The 27,369-nt window shown below is 43.6% G+C and overlaps 2 protein-coding genes across 2 annotated transcripts in view; one reads left to right on the top strand and one right to left on the bottom strand.

Annotated features, from left to right (window-relative positions):
• Positions 1-2,040: 2,040 nt before the first annotated feature.
• LOC114434852 (cortexin-1-like) lies at positions 2,041-2,754 on the top strand. Its single transcript, XM_028404282.1, has one exon. The coding sequence runs from the start codon at positions 2,345-2,347 to the stop codon at positions 2,723-2,725; it is 381 nt and encodes a 126-aa protein (XP_028260083.1). The 5' UTR covers positions 2,041-2,344; the 3' UTR covers positions 2,726-2,754.
• A 1,071-nt stretch (positions 2,755-3,825) lies between these two features.
• Positions 3,826-27,369, bottom strand: part of fbn2b (fibrillin 2b) — a 55,107-nt gene continuing 31,563 nt past the window's right edge. The window contains exons 10-65 of the mRNA XM_028403978.1: positions 24,353-24,505; positions 23,319-23,558; positions 23,104-23,247; positions 22,760-22,879; positions 22,544-22,669; positions 22,336-22,458; positions 21,486-21,761; positions 21,341-21,394; positions 21,127-21,252; positions 20,782-20,907; positions 20,469-20,588; positions 19,328-19,465; positions 19,117-19,167; positions 18,792-18,917; positions 18,471-18,698; positions 18,235-18,360; positions 18,020-18,148; positions 17,808-17,933; positions 17,529-17,654; positions 17,294-17,416; positions 17,080-17,205; positions 16,709-16,834; positions 16,363-16,485; positions 16,088-16,210; positions 15,883-16,008; positions 15,673-15,795; positions 15,193-15,315; positions 14,743-14,904; positions 14,542-14,610; positions 14,331-14,456; positions 14,105-14,230; positions 13,859-14,008; positions 13,695-13,766; positions 13,495-13,620; positions 12,785-12,910; positions 12,396-12,521; positions 12,185-12,301; positions 11,686-11,814; positions 11,475-11,594; positions 11,115-11,240; positions 10,786-10,938; positions 10,624-10,689; positions 10,409-10,534; positions 10,002-10,121; positions 9,796-9,918; positions 9,475-9,606; positions 9,234-9,359; positions 8,828-9,034; positions 8,619-8,744; positions 8,355-8,477; positions 8,056-8,172; positions 7,583-7,711; positions 7,312-7,431; positions 6,704-6,935; positions 6,469-6,622; positions 3,826-6,385 (exon numbers count right to left, since the gene is read on the bottom strand). Coding sequence (XP_028259779.1) covers positions 6,008-6,385; positions 6,469-6,622; positions 6,704-6,935; positions 7,312-7,431; positions 7,583-7,711; positions 8,056-8,172; positions 8,355-8,477; positions 8,619-8,744; positions 8,828-9,034; positions 9,234-9,359; positions 9,475-9,606; positions 9,796-9,918; positions 10,002-10,121; positions 10,409-10,534; positions 10,624-10,689; positions 10,786-10,938; positions 11,115-11,240; positions 11,475-11,594; positions 11,686-11,814; positions 12,185-12,301; positions 12,396-12,521; positions 12,785-12,910; positions 13,495-13,620; positions 13,695-13,766; positions 13,859-14,008; positions 14,105-14,230; positions 14,331-14,456; positions 14,542-14,610; positions 14,743-14,904; positions 15,193-15,315; positions 15,673-15,795; positions 15,883-16,008; positions 16,088-16,210; positions 16,363-16,485; positions 16,709-16,834; positions 17,080-17,205; positions 17,294-17,416; positions 17,529-17,654; positions 17,808-17,933; positions 18,020-18,148; positions 18,235-18,360; positions 18,471-18,698; positions 18,792-18,917; positions 19,117-19,167; positions 19,328-19,465; positions 20,469-20,588; positions 20,782-20,907; positions 21,127-21,252; positions 21,341-21,394; positions 21,486-21,761; positions 22,336-22,458; positions 22,544-22,669; positions 22,760-22,879; positions 23,104-23,247; positions 23,319-23,558; positions 24,353-24,505 — 7,658 coding nt within the window. The 3' untranslated portion in view covers positions 3,826-6,007. The remainder of the gene's footprint in view (positions 6,386-6,468; positions 6,623-6,703; positions 6,936-7,311; positions 7,432-7,582; positions 7,712-8,055; positions 8,173-8,354; positions 8,478-8,618; positions 8,745-8,827; positions 9,035-9,233; positions 9,360-9,474; positions 9,607-9,795; positions 9,919-10,001; positions 10,122-10,408; positions 10,535-10,623; positions 10,690-10,785; positions 10,939-11,114; positions 11,241-11,474; positions 11,595-11,685; positions 11,815-12,184; positions 12,302-12,395; positions 12,522-12,784; positions 12,911-13,494; positions 13,621-13,694; positions 13,767-13,858; positions 14,009-14,104; positions 14,231-14,330; positions 14,457-14,541; positions 14,611-14,742; positions 14,905-15,192; positions 15,316-15,672; positions 15,796-15,882; positions 16,009-16,087; positions 16,211-16,362; positions 16,486-16,708; positions 16,835-17,079; positions 17,206-17,293; positions 17,417-17,528; positions 17,655-17,807; positions 17,934-18,019; positions 18,149-18,234; positions 18,361-18,470; positions 18,699-18,791; positions 18,918-19,116; positions 19,168-19,327; positions 19,466-20,468; positions 20,589-20,781; positions 20,908-21,126; positions 21,253-21,340; positions 21,395-21,485; positions 21,762-22,335; positions 22,459-22,543; positions 22,670-22,759; positions 22,880-23,103; positions 23,248-23,318; positions 23,559-24,352; positions 24,506-27,369) is intronic.

The following is a 27,369-nucleotide window of genomic DNA, read 5'->3' as shown; positions in this document are numbered from 1 at the left end:
CACACAGCGGGTCTATTTTGTACACACACGGATGTGCCCATTCCATCACAGTGTGAGTGCCGCCTCCCATGTGTGTCATCCTGCTGCCAGTCTGGTGCACCGAGCACCCCAGAGACACCGGCTGATGAAGTAGCAGATAGAAAACCTTTGAACTGAACGCGACAGAGAGAGAGAGAGAGAGAGAGAGAGAGAGAGAGAGGCAGCGAGTGTATGGAAAGACATTCTGCCATGGTCATGCAGAGGAGAGTCAGACCAGTTTGTGCCAGCAATCCTCTCCTGTCTCCTCTGTACCACTGCCCATTCACCACAGGAACTTCTGCTCTGTCCATCCATCTTTAGCTCCTCTATCTGTCTTCATGATTTCATTTTACTCAGTTTTCTGCCCTTTTTGTATCTCCATACACTGAGTCTGTTTTTCTTTTTGTCTCAAAGTCACTATCATCTCTCCAATCACAATAGTAAGTTACTATAATTTTGAATACAGCTCTGTACTCATTACAGTAAAGCACTTCAATTTTCGTTCTCATCTCTCTCTCTCTTTCTTTGTTTCTGTGTGTGTATGTGTGTGTGTGTGTGTGTGCATGCTCTCACCCTTTGTGCCCTCCCCTAACACACACAGGCACATTCATTCATATCTCAGTATCACATTTGTTCAAGCAAATAGCCCCATCACCGTTCCTTTCAGGCGGGTGAGCAGGTAAAAATGGTTTTACGTATCACATTTCCTCCATGATTTGAAACCCGGTCGGCCGCAGGAGATGTGATTTTAGATTATTAATGAGCCTCCACAGCACTTTGTCTTGTCCTCCATCATGTGAGTGAATGAATGAAGGGGGTCAACAAGTGAACAAATGGTCTACTGTAACAGAGCACCGACAAATGGGGAGGATGGCGGGGGGGGGGGACGGGTGAGGTAATGGAGATATCAGTGTTTATGATCATGCATTCATTACTGCTAATGTGGACATAATGACACCATAATCAGCTTTCTAATTGAGTGTCATTACGGCGTGTGCTGGTGCTGTGTTCTCCCCACACACAATCACACTGAATGATGAAACAAGGAAGGAATGACTTAATCTTCTTCATTAGAAAAATGTAGTGCAAATTAAATGTCCTAATTGCAGCTTTATCAGAGAGGATTTAAGACTGTTGCCTAACCAGGTGCCTGTGTTTCTTTTAGGTTGGAGCTCAGCACTAACCAGGAACACCTGATGAGTCCGGCCCCTCTCTCTCTGTCGACTGCTGGAAGAATCTCATAAACAGATTCAGCATGCAAATGAAGCCGCTTTTCATCTGTGACTGACAGCCTAATGCACCTGACAGACCTTCTACAAACATTTCCTACCTCTTGTTGCATCTCTGTTTGTCAAGAGGGGCGTATTTTGAAGGAGAAAAACAGTGAAGAGGACGCATTTCAACATCTGACAGCTCTGACCCACTTATCACGCCCCAACTAGCCAGGAAAACTTTGCATTTAGCAGGAAGCATCAGAAAAGGTTATGCACTGTTTTATATTCAGGGTCATTGATCGTCTGACCTCCTGGTCTAATTAGCCACATACAGACATTCGCGCATGTACACACACGGACACACACCTGGTTGCTGACAGATGCTTTGAATATTATCTGTAACACGTGTCTCCATTTCACTTTAGCGTCTCAACACCCAGACACTCACTTAAAGAGCTGTGTCTTTAGGGTGTTGGAAGTCCATCTCCTCACTAACTCCCTCAGAGAACACTGACCTTGACATTGATCAGAGACATTTGTGTGTTTGCGCTGTCACGTCCTGTCTGCTCTGATTGAAAGTGAGAACGAGAGCGGATGTGGCTCTGATAAATATTCTAAAGAAAATGACCGCCTGAGGGTCAGCCACTTAATAAAGAAACCCACAAAGCGTCATTAGACTTTTTAGACACTTCCTCAGATGTGTGACACAAAAATTACTCCATATTAATTGGAAAGTGTGTGTGTGTTTGCATATATATATATATATATATATATATATATATATATATATATATATATCTGTGTGTGTCTGTCACATTGTCAGAGCAGATTAGGGCCAGACCTGTCAGGGTCATGTCACTTTGACTGACCTAGATTTGACAACATAAACAGGCCACCAAAGGGAGTAGTGCATTCAAGACCTGCTGTGATCGGAACACACACTTAATAGACAAACACCTCACACACTCTGAGCCTAAAATTGCTCTATAGCCTTACTTGCAACAGATCTGCTAACAAAAACGACGTACGTGGCACCTGATTCCCTCGCCCCTCACACAGCCAACAGAACGTGAAGTGTGAAGCTCCTCCAGTTTTCCTCAGCATCTCCCCTCATGAACACCTTCCCTTACTTCTCTGCACCTTCACCAAACACACCAACCATCCAGTCAGTGTGTAAGCCCTGTCTCCGGGCCCCGTGGAGGATGAACGATGTGCCCACACTTGACTATGAGTTGCTGCTGTCTCCAGCCAGCGCCTCCCTCCCCGGCAGTCCTGGCGGTGGCAGCAGCAGCCCGCCTCTGGCCTTGGTCGGCGTGGACACAGAGCAGCGCACCGCCCTGGCCTTCGTAGGCCTCCTCATGCTCTTCCTGGTCTTCCTGCTGGTCAGGTGCTTCAGGATCCTGCTGGACCCCTACAGCCGTATGCCCGCATCATCCTGGACTGACCACAAGGAGGGGTTGGAGAGGGGACAGTTTGATTATGCACTGGTGTAGGGCAAAGTGTACATATGTGTGGTGTGAACAGGGCACATTTTATTGCACACAGACAGCATGGACTAGTTCAGAGGTAAAGAAGTACAATGATGCATTATATTGTGGGAGGGGTTAGATTGGTTTTAAATCACTGTGTACTGGTGTAAATAAGAGGCTGCAGTGTGCACCCTGCAGGCCAAACACTCTCAAACCCCAAATGTTGGACAGAAATAATGAGCTGCACAGCTGCCTTAACCTGACCTACTGTAAGAGTCAAATCACTTTAGGGCTACAGGTTTTCCAAACTCCAGAGCATGTACACATTGAACCACAGTATGATTTTGGGAACATTTGCTCACAGCAAACCTACATTTTTGAGAGAACTCAAATGAAGGAGTTTACACTTTTAAGCAGATGCCCCTTTAATGAACCGATCTCCATGACAAAACATGTAAGTGCTGATCAAGGAGCACAAACACCATTTCTGTTTTCTGACACTGCAGTTCCAGCTGCCTTTTAGGCTCAAGCAGGTAGAAATGTTGTCTGTGTACATTCTGTGTGTTATACTGTGTCTATAACTGAGAAGCCATATTGAAACTATACTATAACCCCTTATTACTGCAAGTAGAGTTTACTTTCACTGGTTGTGTCCCTTGCTTTAGTCAGCCTGCCACATGTGGTGATGAAGCAGACAGCAACCTTTAGGCAAAAGAAAAAAAGCTTTATTTTTCTATTCTAGACTCGTGTTTTGGAGTCTCCTTTTTGCTATCTTTTTCTCTCTTCCTCTTACTGTGTCGATCTTTTAGACTGTGGTATTTTTTGAGGTAGTCATGCAGCCCAGTCTTAGAAGGAGGCAAAGCAGGTGGCTTTGCTCTTTTGTGTTTTGTAACTGCATATTTTTCTGCTTTGTTTTTGATACGCTTGGTTGAAAACAGTGGAAGAATAATGAGATTTTCTTCTTCAATTACTCTTCTCCAATTTCCACTGATAGCTGGACTGTGTGGAGAATCCACATTCTTCATGTTGGAAATTAAATAAAAAAGGACTGCTACTTGTCTCCTCGTGTTTGCTTTTGTTGCACACAAATCCTAGCGGGGGAAAATAAACAAAGAAGACAAGACTTAAAAATATAACCCACAATACTTTATTGCCATTTATGTCACTGGACAAAAGATACAAAAAACATAATTATGTGATTCGCTCTAATTTTACAGACATTGTTGGTGTCATGATTCTTTGGTTTTCATTGTGGTGTGACTGGATGATTGTCATGTCAGCTTTCAGATAAACTCAACAGGCCCGTGATGAACAACTGAGGGATAGTTGGATGTAAAGCAGGTGACATGTATTCAAGTTTGACACTGAAGCTGAGACACAGTAAGCACACACAACACACTTGCCTTGTGTTAAAACAACATAGTGGCAAATAAAAGACAAACTGACAATAAAGATACAAAGTATACAAAGATTTCCAGGTTAGAAATGGTTATGTAGTATAAACATTGTCTAGGCTGTGAGACAGTGCAGCAACTTTGATTTTTTTTAATCATTTAGCACCATAGATCTGAGTTTGCATTGATCCTTATGGTTTTGTACAGACAGTGTAAGCTTCCCTCTGCTGCATGCGTGAGACGACAGCCGATGGGAATGTTAAAATAACGTAACGTCTGTCTGATTCGACTGAAAAGCAGTCAAACGTTTGCTTTCTTTTCTAAACAAAGTCATCAGCACTTAAAGCCTTCAATCTCTGGTTTTATCTTCGTGTGTTTGTTCTGGCAGCCTTGACATTTTAAAAAAAATCATCTACATTTCACTTAAAAATATACAGTTTAATTTTCAAGAAGCATGTTTGATAATATTGGTTTTTCAGCACTGAGACAATACACAAGACAGACACACAACGACAATAAAACCTAGCAAAAAAAAAGTCACTTTTGCAATCCAGAGTCAAGACTGCACTTCCTTTGTACAGCGTATATGATGTATGATGTAGCACCTTTTTTCTCTTTGAGAGAAAAAAAATATGTGAAATGAAATATGACCTGATGGATGTTCGTGTTCACCTGTGCGTGCCTAAAGCACTGCTTATAGTTAAAGCTTAACCTGTCATGTACCTTTGATACTGCTACTGTATTCAGCTGTGTTGTAAACAAGGCTCAGTCCCTCAGACATCTTAAAAGAAGCCAGATAAAGTCAGCTTAATGTCATTTCAGCCAGCCGACACTGGCTGTTGGCTCTATCCTCCCAGAGCATCCAAGTATAAGAGATTATAGTAAAAAGTTGGAGAAGCTAAAAGCCTGATAGGTGAAAACTTGTAATAGAAAAAGCTGGCTCTCAGGTCCAGAATCAGTGCACCTGAAGTTATAATCCCTTAGAGGATAAATACAATATGTGACCTGATCTATCTTCTTTAAAGACTATGAGCAACTAACTGGTGAATTCCCTGCTCATGATGGATGCCGAGGGACACTAGCACCCTCTTTTGTTTTAAAGTCAGCATCACAGCATGGTGTCCATACTCGGTGAGAGGTACTGAGGTAACCAAACATGACAGCACACACATGTAAACACGCTAATCCCTGCTTTCTGCTGCCCGCAGGGCAGGATGAGAGAGATAAAAAAACAAAAAACAAATCAGTCGTCGCATCAGAGTAGAGCACAGCTTACTGTTTTCTTGTCTGACAGTTGTTTGGAGATCCAGCTATTAAACCAGAGTGCTATGGACTAAAGAACCTGAAATGCTGTGTAAATGTTGCAGTCCTTCGTGTTTACATTTTTTCAAACAGCACAAATACATTACATGACAACACTACAATACTGAGAGGGGCGGACATGACAAAACCTTGATCCCCAGTGTGATTTTTTTTGTTTCCAAGATCACAGAGAGGTGAGTGAGTCCTTAGACCGCAATGAACAAAAAGAGAAAGGCCACTCTCAGCACTTTTATTAAAACCCCTGCTTTATGCTATTTCTTGTCATCATGAAAGTGCTTCATGGGCTTGTGAGCCTTCTGTCTGCTATTTCTATGTGTGGTCCAAGCACAAAGGCACCTCTCTGCCACCTCCTCCACTGGCTCTCTCAGTAGAGAATGAGTGCTGGTGAGTGAAGAGGCGCAAGAGTCAGGGCAAAGAAAAGACACAAAACATGAACATAATATAACTTGAACAGTAACAAAGTGGTGGTAGAGTCGGGCTGATTGATTCAGTCTTTGATAGCCCTTTGTTTACCCCCTGTTTGTGGGACAGCCCTGTGGGGTAGAGGAGGCTTTAGGAATCAGTCCAGAGCATGATTTGCACTCTGAGCTCAGTGCAGGTGGATGTGGAGCTTGATGCGCAGGGCGTCTCCTATCTCCCCATGTAGGTAGTCACTGTCATGCTGCTTCTCCAGCTGCTGCAGTCTTCGGGGTCCAAACAGTGGCAGGCTGGCAATCTCCAGCCGATAGGATCCCAGTGACGGAGGTTTCTTGCCAAGCCGGAGCATGCTCTTTCCATCGCGGCGTTCCAGTAGGCGGAAGTGTTCATTAGCGTTGCCGTGGGTTATGACGTAACGCACGTGGTGCTCCAGGGGCTGCAGGGCCGGCAGTAGCTCCAGGAGAGGCTCTTTGTTGAGCAGAGAGGCCAGAGAGACGTTCAGGGGGATGATGGTCTGGGTGTCCACACTGGCCATACTCACTACTTCTTCCTATAATGAGACACATTTTAATTCAGACCATAAAATTGATGGTACCGGTAACTGACTGAAGTTTAGTTTGTTCTCACACGTACCTTGTTAATATCATTTTCATCAGCATTGCGCCTGTGTCGTCCGCTCTTTCCTCCCCCGTTGATCTTACACTCATAGCAGGTCTCAGGAGACAGACTGTCCTCGTCATCACCCTCCACCAACGGGCCTGGGAGACCTGAACCTGTCATACAGTGACTGTGTGGAAACAACAGGAAAGTTTAGTATCCATCCATCATAGTTAAATGTCCTGTGGCACCACTCTGCTCTCTCTCTCACCCCTGTCCTGCTCTGTAGAAGCCCCCAGGACAGCCACACAGGTAGCCGCCATCAGTGTTGGAACAGCCATAGATACATGGGTTGGAGCTCGTGGAACATTCATTCACATCTTGGCAGCCACCGACGCTCTGCTCAAAGTCAAAGCCAGAGGGACACACGCACTTGAAGCTGCCCAGCGTGTTGTAGCAGGAGGCAGAGCCGCAAACTGTTCCTGCCTGACACTCATTTTCATCTGAAAAATAATGGAGGCACACGTTTTAATGTCAGCATAAAGTGATGCTGCCGAATAAAATCTATTGCACTGACATTTATTGTTCATACAAAAGTTGTCCAATATGATAAAATACTCAACAGAATGTACAGCCCAGTTTCTGTGCAATAACAACACATACAAATTTAATCCTGATCAAATGTATTGATCAGGATATACCCCTCAAAAGGTTGTTGTAAACAATCTTGATTTGAATACTTTATAACAATTTATGAATAAACTTTAAATGTGATGTCAAATACCAGCATACTGGCTCCTCTGCACCGCTCTGTAATAACAGCAGTGGTGCCTCTGTGATAATACTGTCATGACAAGAGCCTGAGTCACAGCAACTCACCCACACATTGGTTCCACTGGTAGTGCTGCACGTAGCCCTGAGGACAGCCACAGCGGTAACCTCCCAGCATGTTTTGGCAGCCATGCTGACAGCGGTGGTTGCTGCTGCATTCATCCACATCTGAGGAAAAGGAAAAGAAAGAATTTTAATTCACTACTTCAGCCAGACTGCCATTATGTTTTCCCATGTGTTCATTTGATGTTTAGATGTCGGCAGGACCTGCTGCTCTAACTTATGAATAATAAAAAGTAAAGGATGTTTGTCTGCTCACCCTCACACTCCACGCCTGTGGTGTCCAAAGAGAAACCTTTAGAACATTCACAGTTGAAGCTGCCAGGCGTGTTGACACATGAGGCCCGTGTACCACACGCGCTGTTCTGAGCTGTACACTCGTTGTTGTCTGCAAAGACATGAGACAGAATATTAAGTGAAAAAATATAAGTAAAAGTTTTAGGTAAAAGCAACTTTTAAATAAATAAATAAACTAATGAAATATTTATAGACACTCATGCATTGACATTCACTGGTAGTGTGTGGCTGATTGTTTGATATTAGCAAAAGGGCCTGTGCTGCACTGTGTGTAAAAACTCTGCCCTGCTGGAGAGATGTCAACCAAAAAGATAGAAGAACAGCAGGATTCAGAATAATGTACATTAAACACGTGATTCTCAGTATTTCTTCACTCCCTAGAAAAAGGAAACACTGATGCAGGGTGTAGCTCTGATTTTTCTCTTTAGCCCTCACCAATGCAGGCGGTCTGGTGTTGAGTGAAGCCAGGAGGACACTTGCAGGTGAAGCCTCCAATGGTGTTAACACAGAGGAACTGGCAGTTATGCTGCTTTGTCGAGCACTCATCCAGATCTTAGAGAGATAAGAGCACACAGCTGCCATGAAAACTGAGTCCCAAGGCTGTAACGTTGGTTTGTAAACATGGTATTAGAGCAATATTTTATTTGTTAACTATGACTATAAACAAGATCCTTAAAGAGCATCTTGTGTTTTTTTATCATAGACACTATGGCCACAAACATTAGTTTATGTACCTTTGCAGGTCTTTCCATCAGGCTGCAGGCTGTATCCTCTGGGGCAGGAGCACAGGTAGCTGCCCTCTGTGTTTTTACACAGGAAGTTGCAGGGCTTTGGAGACAGAGCGCACTCATCCATGTCTAAAATGTACACAGAGGAACACAAACAGTTAAAAATACAAAAAGGAAGTTTAGAAAATAAAAACAAACACACATTGCAACCAAATTAGTTGCAGATAAGTGAAAGAATAGATAATGAGAGAAGACAGATATCAGCCATACCAACGCAGGAGGTTGCAGTAAAGTCTGCCTTGTATCCAACATTACAGTGACAGCGGAATGATCCAATGGTGTTGATGCACTGACCATTACGGCACAGATCTGGCATCACCTGGCACTCATTAATGTCTGGAGGAACAGAGATGGTTTAGGAAGTGGTCTGGATTCAACGCAGAGCAACAATCGCACTGTCATATCAAAAAGCTTCTTACCTCTACCATCAGTGGTGTACCCAGGTCCAAGTGGGCACATCTTCTTGTACTGAACGGTGCCAGGCAGCGGGCAGAGCTCGCACTGCGACCCCCAGCCTCGACCAGTGTTACAGCAGCACTCAGACTTGGTCACACTGTTCCTGTTGGTGGACGACTGCTGGCACATTGTCTGCAGAACCTCTGTGTAACAGTAGCCCTTTCTGTTGTCTAAAGGGTAAAAGCACACGAGGAGTGTTTGGATTTATGGAAGAATTTTACTTTTTCTTAGTACAATAACAAATGTAATCTTAATCACAGAACATTTGGTGTGTGGAGAAGTATTAGCACGCAATGTTTCAACTGATTCACCAACGAGCACAGTGTTTGTTCATTCATTACTTTGTGATGCAATAAGTAGCGTTCTTACCAATACATTCAGTTCCAGTGGAGCTGGGCTCAAATCCATCATTGCACTCGCAGCGGTAGCTTCCCACGGTGTTGACGCAGCGGCCGTTCTTACAGATGCCAGGCTTGGCTCGGCACTCATTCAGATCTGCCAGTGTACAGAGCAAAAAGATGGCCGGAGGAGGAAAGTGAGGAGAAGAAAAAATTCAGTTAGAGCAACATACTGTATGTAATCTAGAACTGAGCTGAGCTCTTTTACTCACCCATACATCCCTCTCCATCCGGTCGGCGCTGCATACCCGGAGGGCAAATACACATGAAGGTACCTATCAGGTTCTTACAGGTCATGCCCTTGGAGTCACAGTCATCCAGTCCTTCTGAACACTCATCCTGGTCTGATGAAAGATGGTAAAATTATAAAGCCCGCTAAAGCATTAACAACCTGCAATATAATGTTTTAAACATGCTTAATATTCGCTACTTACTGCATGTCACACAGAAATGGAGCAAAAAAAGACAGAAAATAGGGGTCAAGGGAATAAAAATGACACCCTGTAAACCAATAATCTGCTTTACGCTCTCACCTCTGCACATGCGTTGGTCGTCCCGCAGCACATAGCCAGCAGGACACATGCACTCATACGAGCCAAATGTGTTGACACAACGGAAGGCACAGAGCAGTGGATTCTGGGAGCACTCGTTGATGTCTTCAGACAAAGAAGCAGATTTCATTAAATTTATATTTCAATGCACTGTCAGTTCTCTAAGTTTGTCTGTGTGAGAGACTGACCTTCACAAGTCATCATGGGTCCTGGTTCAAAGCCCTCCTGACATGAACACTCGAACCCTCCCACCACATTGGTGCAGGTTCCGTTTCCACATGGGTTTCCAATGGAGCACTCATCAGTATCTGCAGAGAGGCAGAGAGCAGAGCAACCGATCAAACATTTATACAACACCTTAGAATTTAAAGGCCCTCATTAGCAGCTTGAACCCAAAAATAGATCAGGCTGTAATGCAGAATAAAGTCAGCCGGTAGAAAAATAACACCAGACATGGATGTTAATATTGATACATCCTGTAATATATTTAACAATAACACCCCCACAGGGCATAGGTCTTAAAAAAGAAGTGCCACAGACATTTATGTGTCTGCTCATCGCACATGCTTAAGTTCATTCACACAAATGATCTCACCGATACAGTTGACTCCTGTGTAATCCAGGTTGTATCCGAATGGGCATTCACAACGGAAAGAACCATCTGTGTTGATGCAGATACCATTCTGGCAGATGCCTGGGTTATCCAGACACTCATTCATATCTACAGAGAGAAGGGTAATTAGTCTGTTTTAAAAGTATATTCAAAAGACATCCTTTCTTTATAATCAAGGGATTAGGTCAGTGTTGTACCTTCACGAGCGTCGCCTAGTCCAGGCAGGGCTCCATGGCCGTAGGGACACAGACTGTTAAAAGCAGCTGGAAACACACCATAAAAAGGTCAGCTTCATTATTCTGCAAACGCTACTGTGTGCGTGTCTTAATTAAACGATGTGTGTGTCTGGTGTTACACACCATCCCCCTCTCGTGGGCACAGCTCGCAGGGAAGTCCCCAGCCCTCTCCAGGCATCTTGCTGCAGCAGCACTTGGCCTTGGTGGTGTTGAAGGCTTTGGGGACAGAACACTTGCCTGCCTCGAATTTGGTGAAACAGAAGCTCTCTCTGGTATCTGACACAAGAAAAACATACAGAATGATCCTGTTGCTTTACTGTGAAGACACAATAATCGCTCCATTTAAGAGACAATCCCTCTTTATGTCATTAGTGAGGGGATTACAATGTGTCACAGTAACACATCATCTTCACCATTGATTTGCCTTAATGCTAACTAACAGCTTCTCTCACCATAGCAGCGCCGTTTGTTGTCAGAGAGCACGAAGCCCGGCTGGCAGGTGCACTGGAAGCTGCCGGGGGTGTTGGTGCAGGTGCCAAACTGGCAGATGTTGGCCTCCACATCACACTCGTTTATATCTGGGAGGTGAGTGTAAAAGACAGCAGGGAAGAGGAGGGGAGGTGAGAACAGGGTTTGATGTGAATGTGTAGATGTCTGTTTGTAGCAGATGGGCTGAGTGTTAACGTCTCTGACTCCCTGATGTTCAAATGTAGGTGTTTATCAAGACTCCGGCTATATGAACAAGCTAGTGTGACTTAGTGAGGAGCATTTTGTTGGTCTGACATCTGTGTGTGTGTGTGTGTGTGTCGTACCTATACACTGATCATTTTGCACCTCATATCCTGGAGGGCAGATACACCTGAAGGATCCATCCAGATTCTGACAAGTTCCTGGAGAACATGTGCCAGGCAGACTCACACACTCATTGATATCTGAGAAAAAAGCAGACGCATTGTACATGAGATTATGTGTCTATGTCAAAAATACTATATGAAAGTTGCTTTTAGTAAATTGTTGACTCACCAACACAGTTCTTCCCGTCAGGTGTGTTCTCATAGCCCTCGTGGCAGAGGCATTGGAAGGAACCGAGCCCATTGATGCACTGTCCGTTCCTGCACACCTGTCCCTGGAGGGCACTGCACTCATCTATGTCTGTAAAGAAATGATAAGGCCTCAGCAGATGTTCCTCTGATTTTGGATACAGACTGACACAACACCACCAGCAGCAGTAAAACTGAACGTTAAAGGAACTGTGTGTAGAATGTCTGAGTCTAGAATCTAGTGGTGGGGTTATAGATTGCAACCACAATCAGAAATCTCTGTCAAGTGTGTACGAGAACATCTGAGGTCCTGCTCCTGCTTCTAAATTATATTTCACATCTGTCCAAATGTAATCGTAAAAAGAAAAGGGGAGAATGTCTGGGAATATAAAGTTGTAATCTTGACATTTTTTCCATTAGTTTGACCTTTGAAAGGGAGCACTAACTGCTGCTGACCTTTGTAAACACTAAGTGATTCATACCCATGCAGTCGTTGTTGTGTGTGAGCTCAAAGCCGGGGAAGCAGAGGCAGTTGTAGGATCCCACTGTGTTTTTACAGGTACCATTACCACACGGCTGTCTGTCACACTCGTCGATGTCTACAAATACACACACCAAAAAAACAGCATGAAATTAACAGCAAATATAACAAGTCAGCATTATGCAGCCACATATCTTGATTTTATTCCTCACCCATGCACATAGTCTGATCAGCTGTAGCCTTGAAGCCGTTGTGGCACAGACAGCGATAACTGCCCTGTGTGTCGATACATTCTCCATGGCTGCACACGTTAGGAATCTCCTGGCACTCATTACGGTCTGAGAAGAAGCAATAGGAATGCAAAAATGTTAACAAAACTTACATCTACAACAAATCTTTGTTATTAACCATGTTGATACATCATTATTTTAGATAAAACTGGTTTCCAAAAGGTCAAGAGGTCATCTTCAAATTGCTTGTAAAGTGATTCAAACATCCAAATGCAAATTCCCTCACATCAACATGATCAGAAATCTGTCCTCCTCTCTGGTATTCTAAGATGGGAAACTCCAGAAAGGCCTGTCAGTCAGGCAGGACTCACCCACACAAGCCCCGCTGGGAGACAGTTTGAAGCCTGGCGAGCACTCGCAGCGGTAGCTGCCTGGAATGTTGATACAGTTGGCGTTGCGTTGGCACAGGTTGTCCCCACTGTTACATTCATCAATATCTGCACCAGAGGAAGAAAAAAGAAGCGGTGGACATCAATCACAGGCGCTATAACTGTCTGGTCAGAGCAGGTTGTCAGCTTGCAGACAGCAGGAGAGAAAACACTACTGCGCCATTTTGGCTCTGGTACAGTGCAGAGAGAGAGACAATGGCAGCTTCTGGATAAATAATGCTTCTGTCAGGTGAGCCCATTTAAAGCCACTACACTTGTCTTTACAAGGACATCATTCAAGCTGGTAAAAGCAGCATTAAATCAGTGAGGAGACTGACTCTAACAGTGGGTCTGAGCCAAACAGGGAGTTTTCTGAGTGTATACTGTACTGTACTGTATGTGTGTGATTGAGTGTAGAAATAGTAGTGCCAGAAGAAAGTAACTACTGAGATACATTAGCACACAGTGAGTCAGCAGCAGGTTCAAATGAGGACACACAGTGTAGTCAGGTATAGAAATGTATGTGCACATCTGTGTAGAAAGCAATGCCTAAAAAAGTTTGCACAAAGGTACCAGCCATTGTCTTCTGTTGTTGTGTGGGACACTATGTGAAGATGCAAATGGGATGAGGCAAAACGTCCTATGAGTCCTACCTTCACAAATAAGTAGTATGTTGTTGTAGCTGAAGCCCATTGGACATTCACAGCGGAAGCTCCCGATCTGGTTGATGCACACTCCATTGGCACAGATACCAGGGATCTCCCTACACTCATCGATATCTGCAAAACATATGGTATCATGTTAACTCTACAATTTGTACAGACACCAAGTGTTGATCTTGTCATGACCTTACCAATTGGCTTGCCGGTATGTATGTCAATAATAAAGCCAGGAGCCTGGTTACCACACAGTAACTGGTACTCAGCTGCAAGAATAAAGTTAGAAGACATTAAATGACAGTAATAAAAAAAGGCAACATCTGTTTTTCATGTGTTTGTCAGGTTTATAAAAACTCACTGGTAGCAGGAGTAGGGCAGGCCTCGCATGGCTTGTTCCAGGCTTTTCCTACATTGTATGCACAGCAGCACATCTTCTTGGTCATGTTGAAGGACAGCTCGTTCTCACAAGTGTCGTTGAAGTTGCGGTAACACACGCTCTTCCTCATGTCTGCATCAAAAATCAACAGTTTAGCACTGTGCTTCAAAACCGTTATAAATCGTTTTGTTTTTAGAGAGAGTAAAGACAAATATCTCCACCACTCACCCATACAGTTGTTTCCACCATTAACCTGCATGTATTCAGGGGGACACACACAGGTGTAGTTGCCCAGAGTGTTGTAGCATGTACCAGGCCCACAGATCCCAATGTGAGTTGTGCACTCATCAATATCTGTAAATAAAGATAGGATAACAAATGATAAATATGAGGAGATGACCCATGACATTAAGTAATGTATTTAATATAAAGTGATTTGTTTGTCAGTCCTTACCCTCACAGATGCGAGTCTCTTCATTGAGATAGTAGCCTGCAGGACACTCACACTGGAAACTGCCAAATGTGTTAACACAGTTACCACCCTGGCACAGACCTGGCAGCTCCTGGCACTCATCAATATCTAGAAAATAATTAAAATTGTTAGAATGTCACATACTCATTGCCATTTTTCTTAGCATTTTCAGAATTCTGAAGACAAAGTTTACCCTCCAGGATGACAGTGATGGGGTTAGGTCTGAACCCTTCTCCACCTGGACAAAGAGTCTTGTATTCCGCTACAGACGTGATGTGAGAAAAACAGCAAGTAAGTCTAATTTTACCAACAAATCTGAAAATACAGTCTGGTCGATGCGCCTTTTGCAGTAAATATTAAAATATATGATTTGTGGAGGTCTTGTGGGGCATACTTGAGTTGGGGGCGGGGCAGAGTTCACAGGGGTTTCCCCAGGCTCCTCCCTGGGAGCAACAACAAGAAGCTCGGGTCACACCGACTCCGATCTCTGCGCTGCAGGAGATTCCTCCATCACCACGAGCAAGCACATCCAAGAAGCAGTTGCCAACACGGGTGTCTAAGTGAGAGATACATGGAGGTGTGTGAGTCATACATGTCTAAATTCATATGCTATTTTGCATGCTGAATATGCATATTTGAAAATTAGAGTTGAAAACAGATGACAACATTTGAACTGACAATTACTGTTTTATTTTGCCACAGCAGCAGCAGAAGCAGCCCTGCATGTCCTTACTATGAACACGTACAAGAAGTCTTACACTGTACGTTTAGAAGTTTAAATGTTGTCGTTTATCTGTCATCCCACACAGTACAAGTCTTCTCACAACCTTATGTTGTGACTCACCCACACAGCCCACTCCAGTGGGGTTGAGTTCAAAGTCAGCTGGACAGTTACACAAGTAGCTGCCTGGCGTGTTCACACAGAGTCCGTTGATGCAGTTCACAGGGTCCGCACACTCGTTGATATCTGCAGGACACAGGTCACATACATGCTGAACTGTTTACTGGACATGCTGCTATAAAAGGAAAATGCTAATTTTTTTTCTACTTTTTATTAAACTTGTTTAAGGCACAAACTAGGACAGTGCTGACTAAAAAAGATGGCAAAACATGGATTTGAAAAGCAAGCATCAAATACTTGCTAAACTCTTGGAGTCATGGGCAATTCATCAGAAAAATAATTCAAGTGTGTCTCAGTTTTAAAGAACTATAACAGTCAATAGCCCACAGAAATAACCAGTCTATTTATTTTCATCTAAGCAAAGTGGGTGTCTTTATTCGCTAAGTGATTTTAGAGATACAGTTACCAGAGTGCTTCACTAACCAGTGCAGTTTCCGCCGCTGCGGTCCAGTTCATAACCATCATCACACACACAGCGGAACATCCCTGGAAGGTTCTGGCAAGTTCCAAACACACAGATGTTTTGGAAATTACACTCATCAATGTCTGTGGCAAAGAGAAGGGAAAAGTTAGACTACATGAGTGAAAAAAAAACAGTGAAAACACTTCAGTGTGGCAGAATGAGCGTGGCACCTTGACAGGCCTTGCTGTCTTCTGTAGGAGTGAAGCCCATCTCACACTCGCAGCGGTAGCCTCCTGGAGCGTTCAGACACTGGCCGTTTTCACACAGGTTCACGTTGTCTGCACACTCATCCATGTCTGAAAAACCAAACAGCATTAGAACATAGCTGTGCACCTGCCAATGAAAGGCTAGTAATCAGTGAGGACAGTTTCCTACCCGAGCATGAAAATCCATCTCCAATGAAACCCTCTTTGCACGTACACCTGTAGGATCCTGGTGTGTTGACGCAGTCTGCATTTGGATTGCAGTTGTGATCCTCTGCAGAGCATTCATCTTGGTCTGCAGGAATGCAGGAAAAAAGTGTGAAACATCATGCAATGGATGGATGTTTGGGTAGCGTAGACCATGTTGTTCCTCTGTATTATATTTGAAGCATATAACTATCAGGTCTACAACTCACATCAGCTACGGTAATCTGATTACCAACTCACCCACACACTTGATGCCGTCTCCCACCCAGCCATCTCGACAGCGACATTTGAAGCTTCCAGGCACATTGATGCAGGCAGCATGCATGTCGCAGTTATGAGCTCCAATCTCACACTCATCAACATCTGGAAAAACAACATGACAACAACTTTACTTTACTTTCAATAACCAGAGGAATTCTGTTAGCAATGACAACTCAGTCTTTACTATGTATCAAGAATGTTTTTCTGACAGATACTGTAGATCATCCTGTATGCATGAATGAACAGCTCAGATATGGACAGACAGATGTCCAGCGACAGCGTGACCCTCCTGTTCATACTTCTGTGTGTGTGTGTGTGTGTGTACCTGTGCAGCCTGTGGACCCCTTTTTGACAAAGTATCCCAGCTGACAGTGGCAGATGAAGGAGCCCTTGGTGTTCTCACAGTCGCCGTGGAGACAGATGTTTGGGTTCAAATCACATTCATTCACATCTGGGCAGAAACAGATGGAAAGATTTGTTATCACCTTATAGACGACAGTGACAGAATGAGTCGCATAGGTGGCTGGACTGCTGCACAAAAACATCTATGTTTATGGGTTAGATACCAGTTTTATAAAGTAGATAGCATTTCCTGGAGAAACAGAGTGATTGCAGTGACCAAATAGGAAAAAGCATTCAAAGAAATAATAAAATGTGAAGATGGTAGCATATTGTGTGTTTTGTCATTCCTCGTACCGATACAGGTCCTCATGTCCATGGAAGCCATGAAGCCATCATAACACAGACAGCGATACTCTCCGGGAATGTTTGTGCATTGGCCTCCATCACAGATGTCAGGAGTCTCCTCGCACTCATCAATATCTAACCGACAGAGGTTTTATTAGGTTACAAATATCAAACATGTGTTTCACTGAGTTAAGAGACGACAGAACTTTTACTGTTTTATTACCTGAACATGTCCTGAGGTCAGGCATGAGAGCGTAGCCCTCACTACAGCTGCACTCATAGCTACCCTCTGAGTTGGTACAGTGGGTCTCGCAGCCTCCATTCATAATGGTACACTCATCAATATCTGCAAGGAGAAGTCACAGTCACAGAGAAAGTCAGATCTGAGTGTCAGACTTACAATGTGCAGATGATGTCTAGTACACGACACAACATAACTGATGCTCAGATCCACTCACCAACACAGCCCTGACGGTCCGGTGTGGCTTGGTAACCAGTGTCACAGGAGCACTGGTAGGTCCCCGGCATGTTGACACACTGACCATTCTTACACAGGTTATCACTCAGCTGGCATTCATTCACATCTGAACAAATGACAAAAATGTGCAAAATTTAATTTTAGTAAAGATGGATTACCTGAGACGAATAAATCTGGACATGCTAAAGATGCTATCAAACCCATATAACCTTTGTGTGGATGGACACACACTGCGTTTGTAAGCTATGTGACGCCTCACCTTCACAGGCAGATCCATCTGTGCTGAGCGAGTGTCCGGTGGGACATTCACACTCGTAACTCCCTTCTGTGTTCAGGCAGGTTCCTCCACGGCACAGCAGGGGGTTCCTCTCACACTCATCGATGTCTTGTCAGAGAAAGAGATGGTAAGGCCCAAAAGACTGATTTCAAATTCTGAAATGATGTATCTATGTGAATGAGCCTCTAACATACCCATGCAGTTCTTCATCATCATGAAGCCGCTTTCATAGCCCTCAAAGCATTCGCACTCAAAGCTGCCAGGTGTGTTGACACATGTACCGTGGCCACACAGGTCGGGGGAGATACGGCACTCGTCAATGTCTTGAAAAGAAAGGGCGTAACAAATATTGCTCTGTGAGTGTGTCATGTGTGACAGAAACATCTGTTTGTCCCTCTCTCTTATATACCTGTGCAGTTCCTTTCCTCAGCTGTGAGAGCAAAGCCGTTGTTGCACCGACACTTGAAACTGCCAATAGTGTTTCTGCAGTTTCCGTAAGTGCACAGACCCTGGAACACTTTACACTCATTGACATCTGGAGAGAAAGACACACAAAATTAAAATGTGAAAACTCTTCTCTGTTATATACCTTCACTTAATTTGGACCTGCTCATGGTGTCATTAAATCCTTGGATGGGATTCTACCTTTGTAAAAGGGCCTGCCGGTCAAAATGTCTCCTCTGTTGGCGAAGCCGGGCCCTCTGGGACAGACGGCTCTGTACTCAGGTGAGCCTGGTTTGGGACACTCCTCACAGTCCACTCCCCAGGCGGCACCCACTGTGCAGCAGCACATGTCCACACGATACCTTCCTGGTAGTGGCTGGCCACATTCATCCTCATGCCACTTCATATAGCATTGCTCACTGCGCATATCTACAAAAATAGATGATAAATACAAAGTCATCTCTATCACTGAAAAACAACAGGTTCAACAGTGGATGTCTGATGTTTCCACTGTCCTCTTACCCACACATGTGCGACCAGTACTGTCCAAGGTGAGACCTTCAGCGCACTCGCAACGAAACGAGCCCTGGGTGTTCACACAGCGGCCGTTTGTGCAGACTCCGGGGAACACTTCACACTCGTTAATGTCTGCAGGGAGTGGGACAATTTAAGGTTTCAAGGTGAAACACAGAAAAATATGCACACTTTTTTTTCAACTCTTTAGGCAGAATATCAAATCACAGACAGTACAAGGGCAAAAAGATAAAATTATCTTATGAGGGTCAATGTTGGGTGAAGGGAGGTGTGCAAATTTGTCACCGCTCATTAGCTTATCAAATGTTCTTACCTTCACAGACAAGGCCCTTCATACGGGCAAACCCTCGAGAACAAGCAGTGTCTGAGGAGACAGGGGATTGAAAGATGTGAACAAAAAGATCACTCACAGAATCCTGCCAGTTCTGCAAGTTTTGTTCTTGCTCAATGCTCAATGTTAATTTGATGCAATGATTAATGTCAAATGACATACTGTATAAATGTGTCTGAGTGTGTTAACTGACCGATCTCGCAGGGTTCACAGGGGCTCCCCCAGGCGGCTCCCAGCGTGGAGCAACACTCAGACTTCAGAGTGGCTCCGTTGATGTTGACCTCACAGCGGTTGTCCTGTATGGTGAGCCAGCAAGTGCTCTTCATGCTATCTGTGGCCCCAGAAGACAAGAGAGAGGACTTGATTAAAGGTACTTTGTGAAGTCTTTTTTTTGTGTAAACAAGCACAGCTCTGTTTACATTCAATGTTTCCACCAAAACATCAACCACATAGGAATGTTGAGTGCATTTCTTTCTGAAGAAAAAACAACAGATGAAAACATTGCTTCAGGGCACCACAAGTGGTCAGGATGTAAAACTTTCCAACTATGAACCACAAAAACAATTAACACGTCACCTTCAACTCCCTTAACTGTCATGAAAACTTGTGTCCGTGGCCACAGGTTGAGGTGCCCATGCATCATTACATTTAATCCTATGCTACTGCATTCCTAATGTTCTGAAAGAGTGTACAGTCAAAACAGTCACACCTTTTCCTTTGAAACCACAAGGCCACCCAAACACAAAGCCACAATTCACATCCCCTTCCTCCCTCCACTGACAGATGGGCTCCAAAACATAAAAGAGAATGAAACCAGAGAAATTCGCAGAACTCTGACAGATCCAGCTCATGCAATATGTATGGGTATTTATCTAATGACTCATTTTCCCTTCCAGTTAAATTACATCTGTATTCTGTATTAGCATGAGTGATTTCCCTAAAGTAATCCCCCCCAAACAAGTGGAATTTCTAACCTCAGCAGAGCCTTACACACTACATGTCATTTTGAATCTGAGGCAGATCTCTATGAGGTAAAACAATCTCCATGTGAACCAAGGTTGTGCATGCAAGTATTTATCTAATAAATCATTTGCATGTGCCATGTTGCCTGTGAGATCATCTGAGGATGATAATGCCTCTGGCCCTTGAATCACCTCAGTATTTGCTTACAAAACCTGGATTATAATGATGTGAAAGAAAAGAATCTTGCACCAGTTATCTCCCTCTGACACTGATTTTCTCATTGTGTAATCATTATATCGCACAAGCTGTTTCTTGGACCCTGCAGTGCTGCCCTAATTTGTGTCAAGCATTTGGGAGAACCATTGTCTTACCCACGCAGATGGTGTTGGTGGAGTCCAGCTTGCTGCCATGGGCACACTCGCAGTTGAAGGACCCGGCCACGTTACGACATGCTCCATTGATGCACGGGCTGGACTCACACTCATTGATATCTGTGCAAACACACACGTGAGGTCAGGGTTGAGAGGTCAATTCAAAATTAATCATCAACATTTGGCAATTACAAGCACAATGCCTTTTTCCAACTGTTTACAGGAAAATAAAGGCAACACATGTTGTAATAATGTCATTACACAATGAGCTTGATTGTTGGTAAAAAATGACAAAACGTGTGTGTGTGATCACCTTCGCAGGTCTCTGAGTCGGGCTTAAAGACAAATCCTTTAGGACAGGAGCATGTGTAGGAGCCAGGAGTGTTTCTGCATAGACCGTTGTCACAGAGCAGACGGTTCACCAGACATTCATTGATGTCTGCAGGAAGAAGAGGGAGTACGGTGGTGAGTTGTTGCTTCAAAACACTCAAATAAATAATCAAAGCAAATGTCTATTGGTGTAAATAAGCAATTCATGAAATCTGAAAGCCACTGCTAACAAGAAAAGGCCTATTACCAGGCTTTGGGAAGGTCATAATGATGGCTAAGATGAACAACATGCTAACTAGAGTGCTTTAACAACAGAACACTGACTCACCAACACAGTTCTTTCCGCTAGCGTCAGACTCATAGCCGATGTTACAGATACAACGGTAGCTTCCCCTGAGGTTCTCACAGATGCCGTTCTGGCAAATGTCTGGGTCCAAGGCACACTCATTGATGTCTAAGAGACATTAAATTTATGTCAGACAAAAATGAGGATAATGACTGAATAAACAATAAACAAACATTTACACTTTTTTAAAACACACCTCTGCCATCAGCTGTGATGCCAATACCACTGCTGCATACAGCTTGGAACTCAGCTGGGGGACACATCAGAATAAAACAGGATGAGTGAATAATTCCCTTTTTTTCGACTAATATACACTCCAAAAAGTGAATCCACGATGCTACCTGAGTTTCTGGATGGGCAGGGCTGACAAGGCTCTCCAAAGCCGTGTTCAGGATTAGCACAGCAGCACTCCGACTTGGTCACCGCTCCAGGGAAAGGACGCGAGCATGTGCCCATCTTTATGGCTCCATAGCAGGTGGTCCTCATGTGTGTGTCCACACACACTCTCCCGTCTACATCGATAGCCAGGCCCGGTGGACACTCGCAGCGGAACGAGCCCTCAGAGTTGATGCAGCGGCCATTCATACAAATGCCAGGCGTCTGGCACTCATCAATATCTGGATGAATAATGTAAACATGACATGTTAGTTTAACTTTATTAGATGAGGTACATGTTTTTCGAATTAATTTATCAAAGGGGGAATTTTTCCAGACATAAGTGGGTCTGAGGATGGAAAACATAAATAATCCGTCCTGAAATGTTCTTTTACTGCCTGTATGAAGCATTGCTACATTTGTAAAATACACCACAGAAACCACCGAGAGCCTCATGTGGAATCAGGTCATGGAGAGGTAGCATTATCGGGTTTACATATCTGTATTTGGAATAAGCACCTGTGCTGCCTCATGTGTTATGGTGACTGCTACGAAATGACAGCTACTCTTGAAGCATCCAGACAAAAAAATTCAACAGAGAGCTGCCTATAATTTAATCTATCAATTTCTATTTCTAGACTGCATATAACAGCACCTTGGGGAAGTTTTAAGTAGTCAGTCTGACAAATCTGCACAAAAATGAATCTGCAGGATTTCAAGGAACACCAAATCTATCATCGCCGTTTTTGAAGCAGCGTGTTTGACTCTCTGCCCAAGTTCTGAGCTCTGTGTTTCTACTGAATAAATCAAGCGTACCGGTGCAGTAGCGTCCGTTCGGGGCAAGCGCAAATCCTGGCTTGCAGATACACTTAAAGCTGCCGTCCTCATTGATACACATGCCGTTGAGACACATGTTGGTGGTGGCACACTCGTCATGATCTGAAGGAGGAGGAGAAGAGTACAAGTTTAAAAAAAATGGGAAGAATTACGTTAATTTTATCCTGTTTTGGTGTTTGCTCCTCACCAATACAGTTCTTTCCATCAGGTGTGAGCTCAAAGCCAGCATTACAGATACACTGGAAGCTTCCCTCAGTGTTGACACAGCGTCCATTCCGGCACATCACTCCATTGACAATACACTCATCAATATCTGTAAAAAGGAAAAAGAACACCACATATATTTAGAATGTTTTAAAGCTGTTTCAGTGATAACTTGTATTTTAGTTACTGTCAGACTTACCAATGCAGGCTTGTTTGGTGGGGGTTCCCTGGTACCCCTCGTGGCACTTGCAGTGGTATGATCCAGGTGTGTTTACACAGTCTCCATTGATACATGGATTACTCACACACTCATCCACATCTGGAGAGATGAAAATAAATAAATAAATAAAATTAACCATCAAACAAACATTTACAGTCTCTTCTTCCAGATCCACCTGCTGCCACATTAAGTACCTTAAATTGGCAGAAGATGGCAGTGCAGTGCACACAATTAACTGTGGCACTGTCGCATGCAGTAGTCACTGTGTCTGTCTGTCTGAAGTCACCACTGAATGTGCCTTGTGCAGCACATGCATTTCTTACCAATACACTCCCCACGGACATCCTGCCTGTAGCCCATGTTGCACTCGCAGCGGTAGCTCGGAGGTGTGGGGATGCAGCGTCCATTCAGACAAAGGTTGGTGAAGTGTTTGCAAACATCAATGGTGTCATTCACAGAAACAGTGCCTGAGGAAACACAGAAGAATGTAAATAAAAAGCAGAGCTCCTAATTATTTGAGCTCTTCTGTCACACTCACCTATGTGCTGATGGGTCAGTCCTCCTCCATTGCCTCCAAAGCTCCCACCGTTCCCTCCAAAACTTCCTCCACCTCCTCCTCCGTTGCCACCAATGCCTCCATTGCCATTACCATTGGGTACACTGGGGAACTTGAAGCCGTAGTTGAATCCGTTGCCATTGCTGTTGGGGAAGTGTCCGTTAGGGTAGCCGTGAGGGAGACCTTGGGGAACACCGACGATGCACAGACGCCTGTACTCATCTGTAAGAGAGACAGAGGTCAAATTTTAACCTTTGACTTATGATAATGTTACTGCAGTTTCAGACATGTTGTGACTATGTAATTAGAGAAAACACATATGCACATAATGTTATGGTGTCTGGTTCTAGTATGTGTGTATGTATTTGTATAGTTGTGCAATATACGTGGATGTACATGTCTCTCTATTATAAAGACCACAGTGTGTTTCATGCTTTTTATGGATGTTCTCCACATACTTTATCAGTCATGATAAATCAACACACACATCTCAGTTTGATGGTGAAACAGGCTGAACACTCTGTGATAGATCAGTTATGGATCAGGCGCTCTCACGCAGATGAAAATTCCAGCTTGAGTGAAGAGATGAAGAATAATTATCTTCAAACAAATCTTTTCCATCTTTCTTTCTTTGGACGCTGCTCATGACATCATGCTCATCAGTTTGAGTGGATGCTCTAACCTCTTTGTCATACGCACAAACACAAACTCGAAGCAGCTTCACTCCAACAGGCACGTCTAGTTTTACATTACTGTGTTGAATTCATGTGAACCATTAACACTGTCATGGATTTATTTACTGCCAGCATTCTAGCAGTCTGTTGTGGAGGCTGCCAGGGTTTTTTCAGCATAGGAAGAACATGATGGATGTTGCGTCCTAATTTTAAGATCATGTCCGTTCCTTGGACGGGGATCAGCTGACACTGTTAGCCCTGAATGCTGATGCGTGCTGCCTTGATGTTCTGTGTGTGCACAGGACATCAAGGATATGATTAGGGTAGGATTGCATTACTCACCAGATCCTCTGACAGGGCACATCTCAGGGATCTGCCCTAAAGCCCAGCAGCGTCCTGTGTCACAGCAGCACTGCATCTTGGTGTACTGGCCACTCAGCTCTGCAGCACAGCGCCCATTAGCCAGAGCAGAGAAACAGGAGCCCACTCGCTGATCTGAGGACGATAACAGAACAGGACAATGAAAAAAAAACAAAAAACATTTTAAAAATATACACATAAACATGGCACTGTATAGAAATGGACAACTTCATGTGCTGAGCTGGAGAATCATCTTTAACACATGTTGGTATCAAGACTAACTTTACATTTTGGAGCTCAACTTTTACTAAAACGCTGTACAATTTATCACACCCTGATACGTCTGTATATAAAAACATGTAACACTAAGAAGGATAGTGCACTGCATATAAAGATATAGGAAACATTTCCCCTGTTATTTCTGCTACTTGAGGGGTTTCAGGATGTGGTTGTGAATATTTAAGTTGTATTTGGTGGTATTGATCTTTTAGATATTTACTTTGAACAGTTTGGGTTGAAAGTTTGGTTTGATAACGTTTCAAAACATTCAAAAAAGTGAAAACTTTGCCATCATGATATAATGTGTTGCACAGATGCTAGCGGCATTCTCTTGTAGTATCACTTCTATACACTAGGTGGTCTAATGAGCCACTGCAACGTTTTACTCTGCCATCAGGCCAACAGGAGACGAAGAAGAATAAGCGTTACCGCGTTAGTTAAAATCATAGATCGATAGTTTAAATATACAATTTCACGGACAACAAACTGTTTGACACTCGATGAGCTACTTGTTTAGGTGCGGGGACCAAGACTCTTCTCAACGGTGCGGAGGAGGCCAAGTAAGAAACCTGGGGGGTTCCTGGCTTCGGCTAAAAACTAAATGCTAAATGCTAACATTTCTCTGTAATCCAGCAGAGTGCGCGGTAAGCTCTGGATGGCGCTGTTCAGCTGCAACAACAACCTCTATCATGACGACAGAAAGAAAACGACGCGGTAGGCAGTAAGATTGAATTATTTGTTCCTCCCAATGATCCTACATTGTTTTTATTCACCTTTTGAGTCATTAATATCTGTGAATAAAGCATAGCACATCATGACAAATATGGCTCCATGTCAGAGCAATGTAACAGAAGCAATAGCGCCCCATTCTACAAAACAACACGAATACAGATTGTAGATTGGTGTACTGCATTTGTTCAAAGACAAAACATTGAATATGTTAAAAGGAATGTTTAAATGTAAAGATAGTAGTTTACATACATATATGTAAGTGGTGTTATTATGTGTTATATTTGCAATGCATTATTAATGATTCATTTACACGCACTTTCTTCAGCTGTGTTGATCTGCACTTTTGGGTCCTGTAGGACTGTGGCTTTAACTTCTCACCTGGCTGCACTTCGTGTATCAGTACGGTATAACATCATTGTAGGTTGTGGGTACAGATGCCACCGATTCCACAAAGAGAGCAGAGCTGTGAGTAGGATGACTAAGCTGCCCTATCTGTGGTGACTGCGAGGAAGCTTCTTTATTGGCCAGGGGTGGAAAGGGTTGCCTAGGGTCTCAACAAACTGCAAGCATCTGAAGGGCCTCCAAAAGGAGGTCTTATCTGTTACAGTTTGCCAGGTCAGGGTCAATGGGGCAGGGGATGGGGCTGCAGTTCAAAGAATGTGTGGAAGTCCCTGGGCGTTTGGGTATTTAACGAAAATACCCAAAGGAGGATTGAACTCAGGGTTATGATTTTAGAAAGCAAAAAGCATGTAAAGGAAAATTCTAGAGAAAGAAAGTGGCGAAATGCAGCGTAGAGGGGGTTGGAGGGTGGAGCACAAGTCGATTAACTCACTAATGAGCCAGCAGTCTGGAATTAATCAGTTCCATGTGGAGCAATTCTTGCCAATTAGATAGAATATGGGGGGCTGTGCTGTGTCTGCGAGCACATACAGTACACTATCACATATACATATATATTCTTACAGTAGATGTAACCAGACACACAGGTAAACACTATACAAGTATGCACAGTATGATTGTACAAATATGTCCATGTGTGCATAAATATACATAAACACAACACAAAGAGAAAAGTCTCATAGGAATGGCCGAGCTGGAGGCACAGTGGAGGAGAGAAGGAGTAGAGGGGAGGGGAGGGGTGATTGCTGATGAGGATGATGATGACTTAAATTGGATCCAGACCCAGGTTTTGCTCTTTTCCACTGCACAAAGCATATGCTTTCATTTGGTGAGGTGTTTTTACAGACTGACTGACTGGACAGGTCTTGTGTTTTTTTCATGCTTTCACCGTGTGACAGGGCATTAGGCTCTGATTACTGTCAGGTACCCCAACAACTCCCACTGGCCTACTTCATCACACTACAGTACATCCAACAAAGCCCAGCTTACAGACCAGAACAAACACGAGGCTAAGAAAGCATAGATTAACCCTTTTAAAATGTACTTAACATATTTTGTCTGACTTTGGATCACTGCTTCAGAATTGATAAAAAAGGTGGAATGCACCTGACTTGGTCTGCTTTAGTTCTGTTCTAGTTTACCTTTCTGATCTGGCTAGTCCATAATGTAAGTGGGACAAAGATGGAGGAAGGAGCTGTTTTATTCACTCTTTTTTTCCCTTCATAAAACTTTAGTGAAAGAAACAAGGTGCAAGATCCAGATGTCACAGTATGTGAGGACAACTAGGCCAAAAGGAAACATTAGGTAAGATAATCATGATAAGTGTGCAACAGTGCCTGAGATTAAAAGTTAAGAGAGAAAATTAAAAGGCAGCCAAACGAGATGGAACAAGAGACAAAGTCTTAACAGAGATGGAAATGAGCACAGTTCCAGAGTAAACAGTGAGGATTTCTACTGTAAATCACTGAGCTGTTAGCTGACGAAGTGAGCTCTGCTGTGTAATCCATGCAGAAGAAAGATAGAATGAGAGACAGAAATAAAGTGAGAGAGTGATATATCACTTTAGAGAGAAGAAGAAGAAATTGTTA

Source organism: Parambassis ranga, chromosome 4 (assembly GCF_900634625.1).
Source record: "Parambassis ranga chromosome 4, fParRan2.1, whole genome shotgun sequence".
Taxonomy (NCBI): Eukaryota; Metazoa; Chordata; class Actinopteri; family Ambassidae; genus Parambassis; species Parambassis ranga.
This window is presented reverse-complemented; position numbering and strand designations above follow the sequence as displayed.

Coding starts and splice junctions, on each gene's coding strand:
- LOC114434852 (XM_028404282.1), top strand. CDS start 2,345: ATGAACACCTTCCCTTACTTCTCTGCACCTTCACCAAACACACCAACC.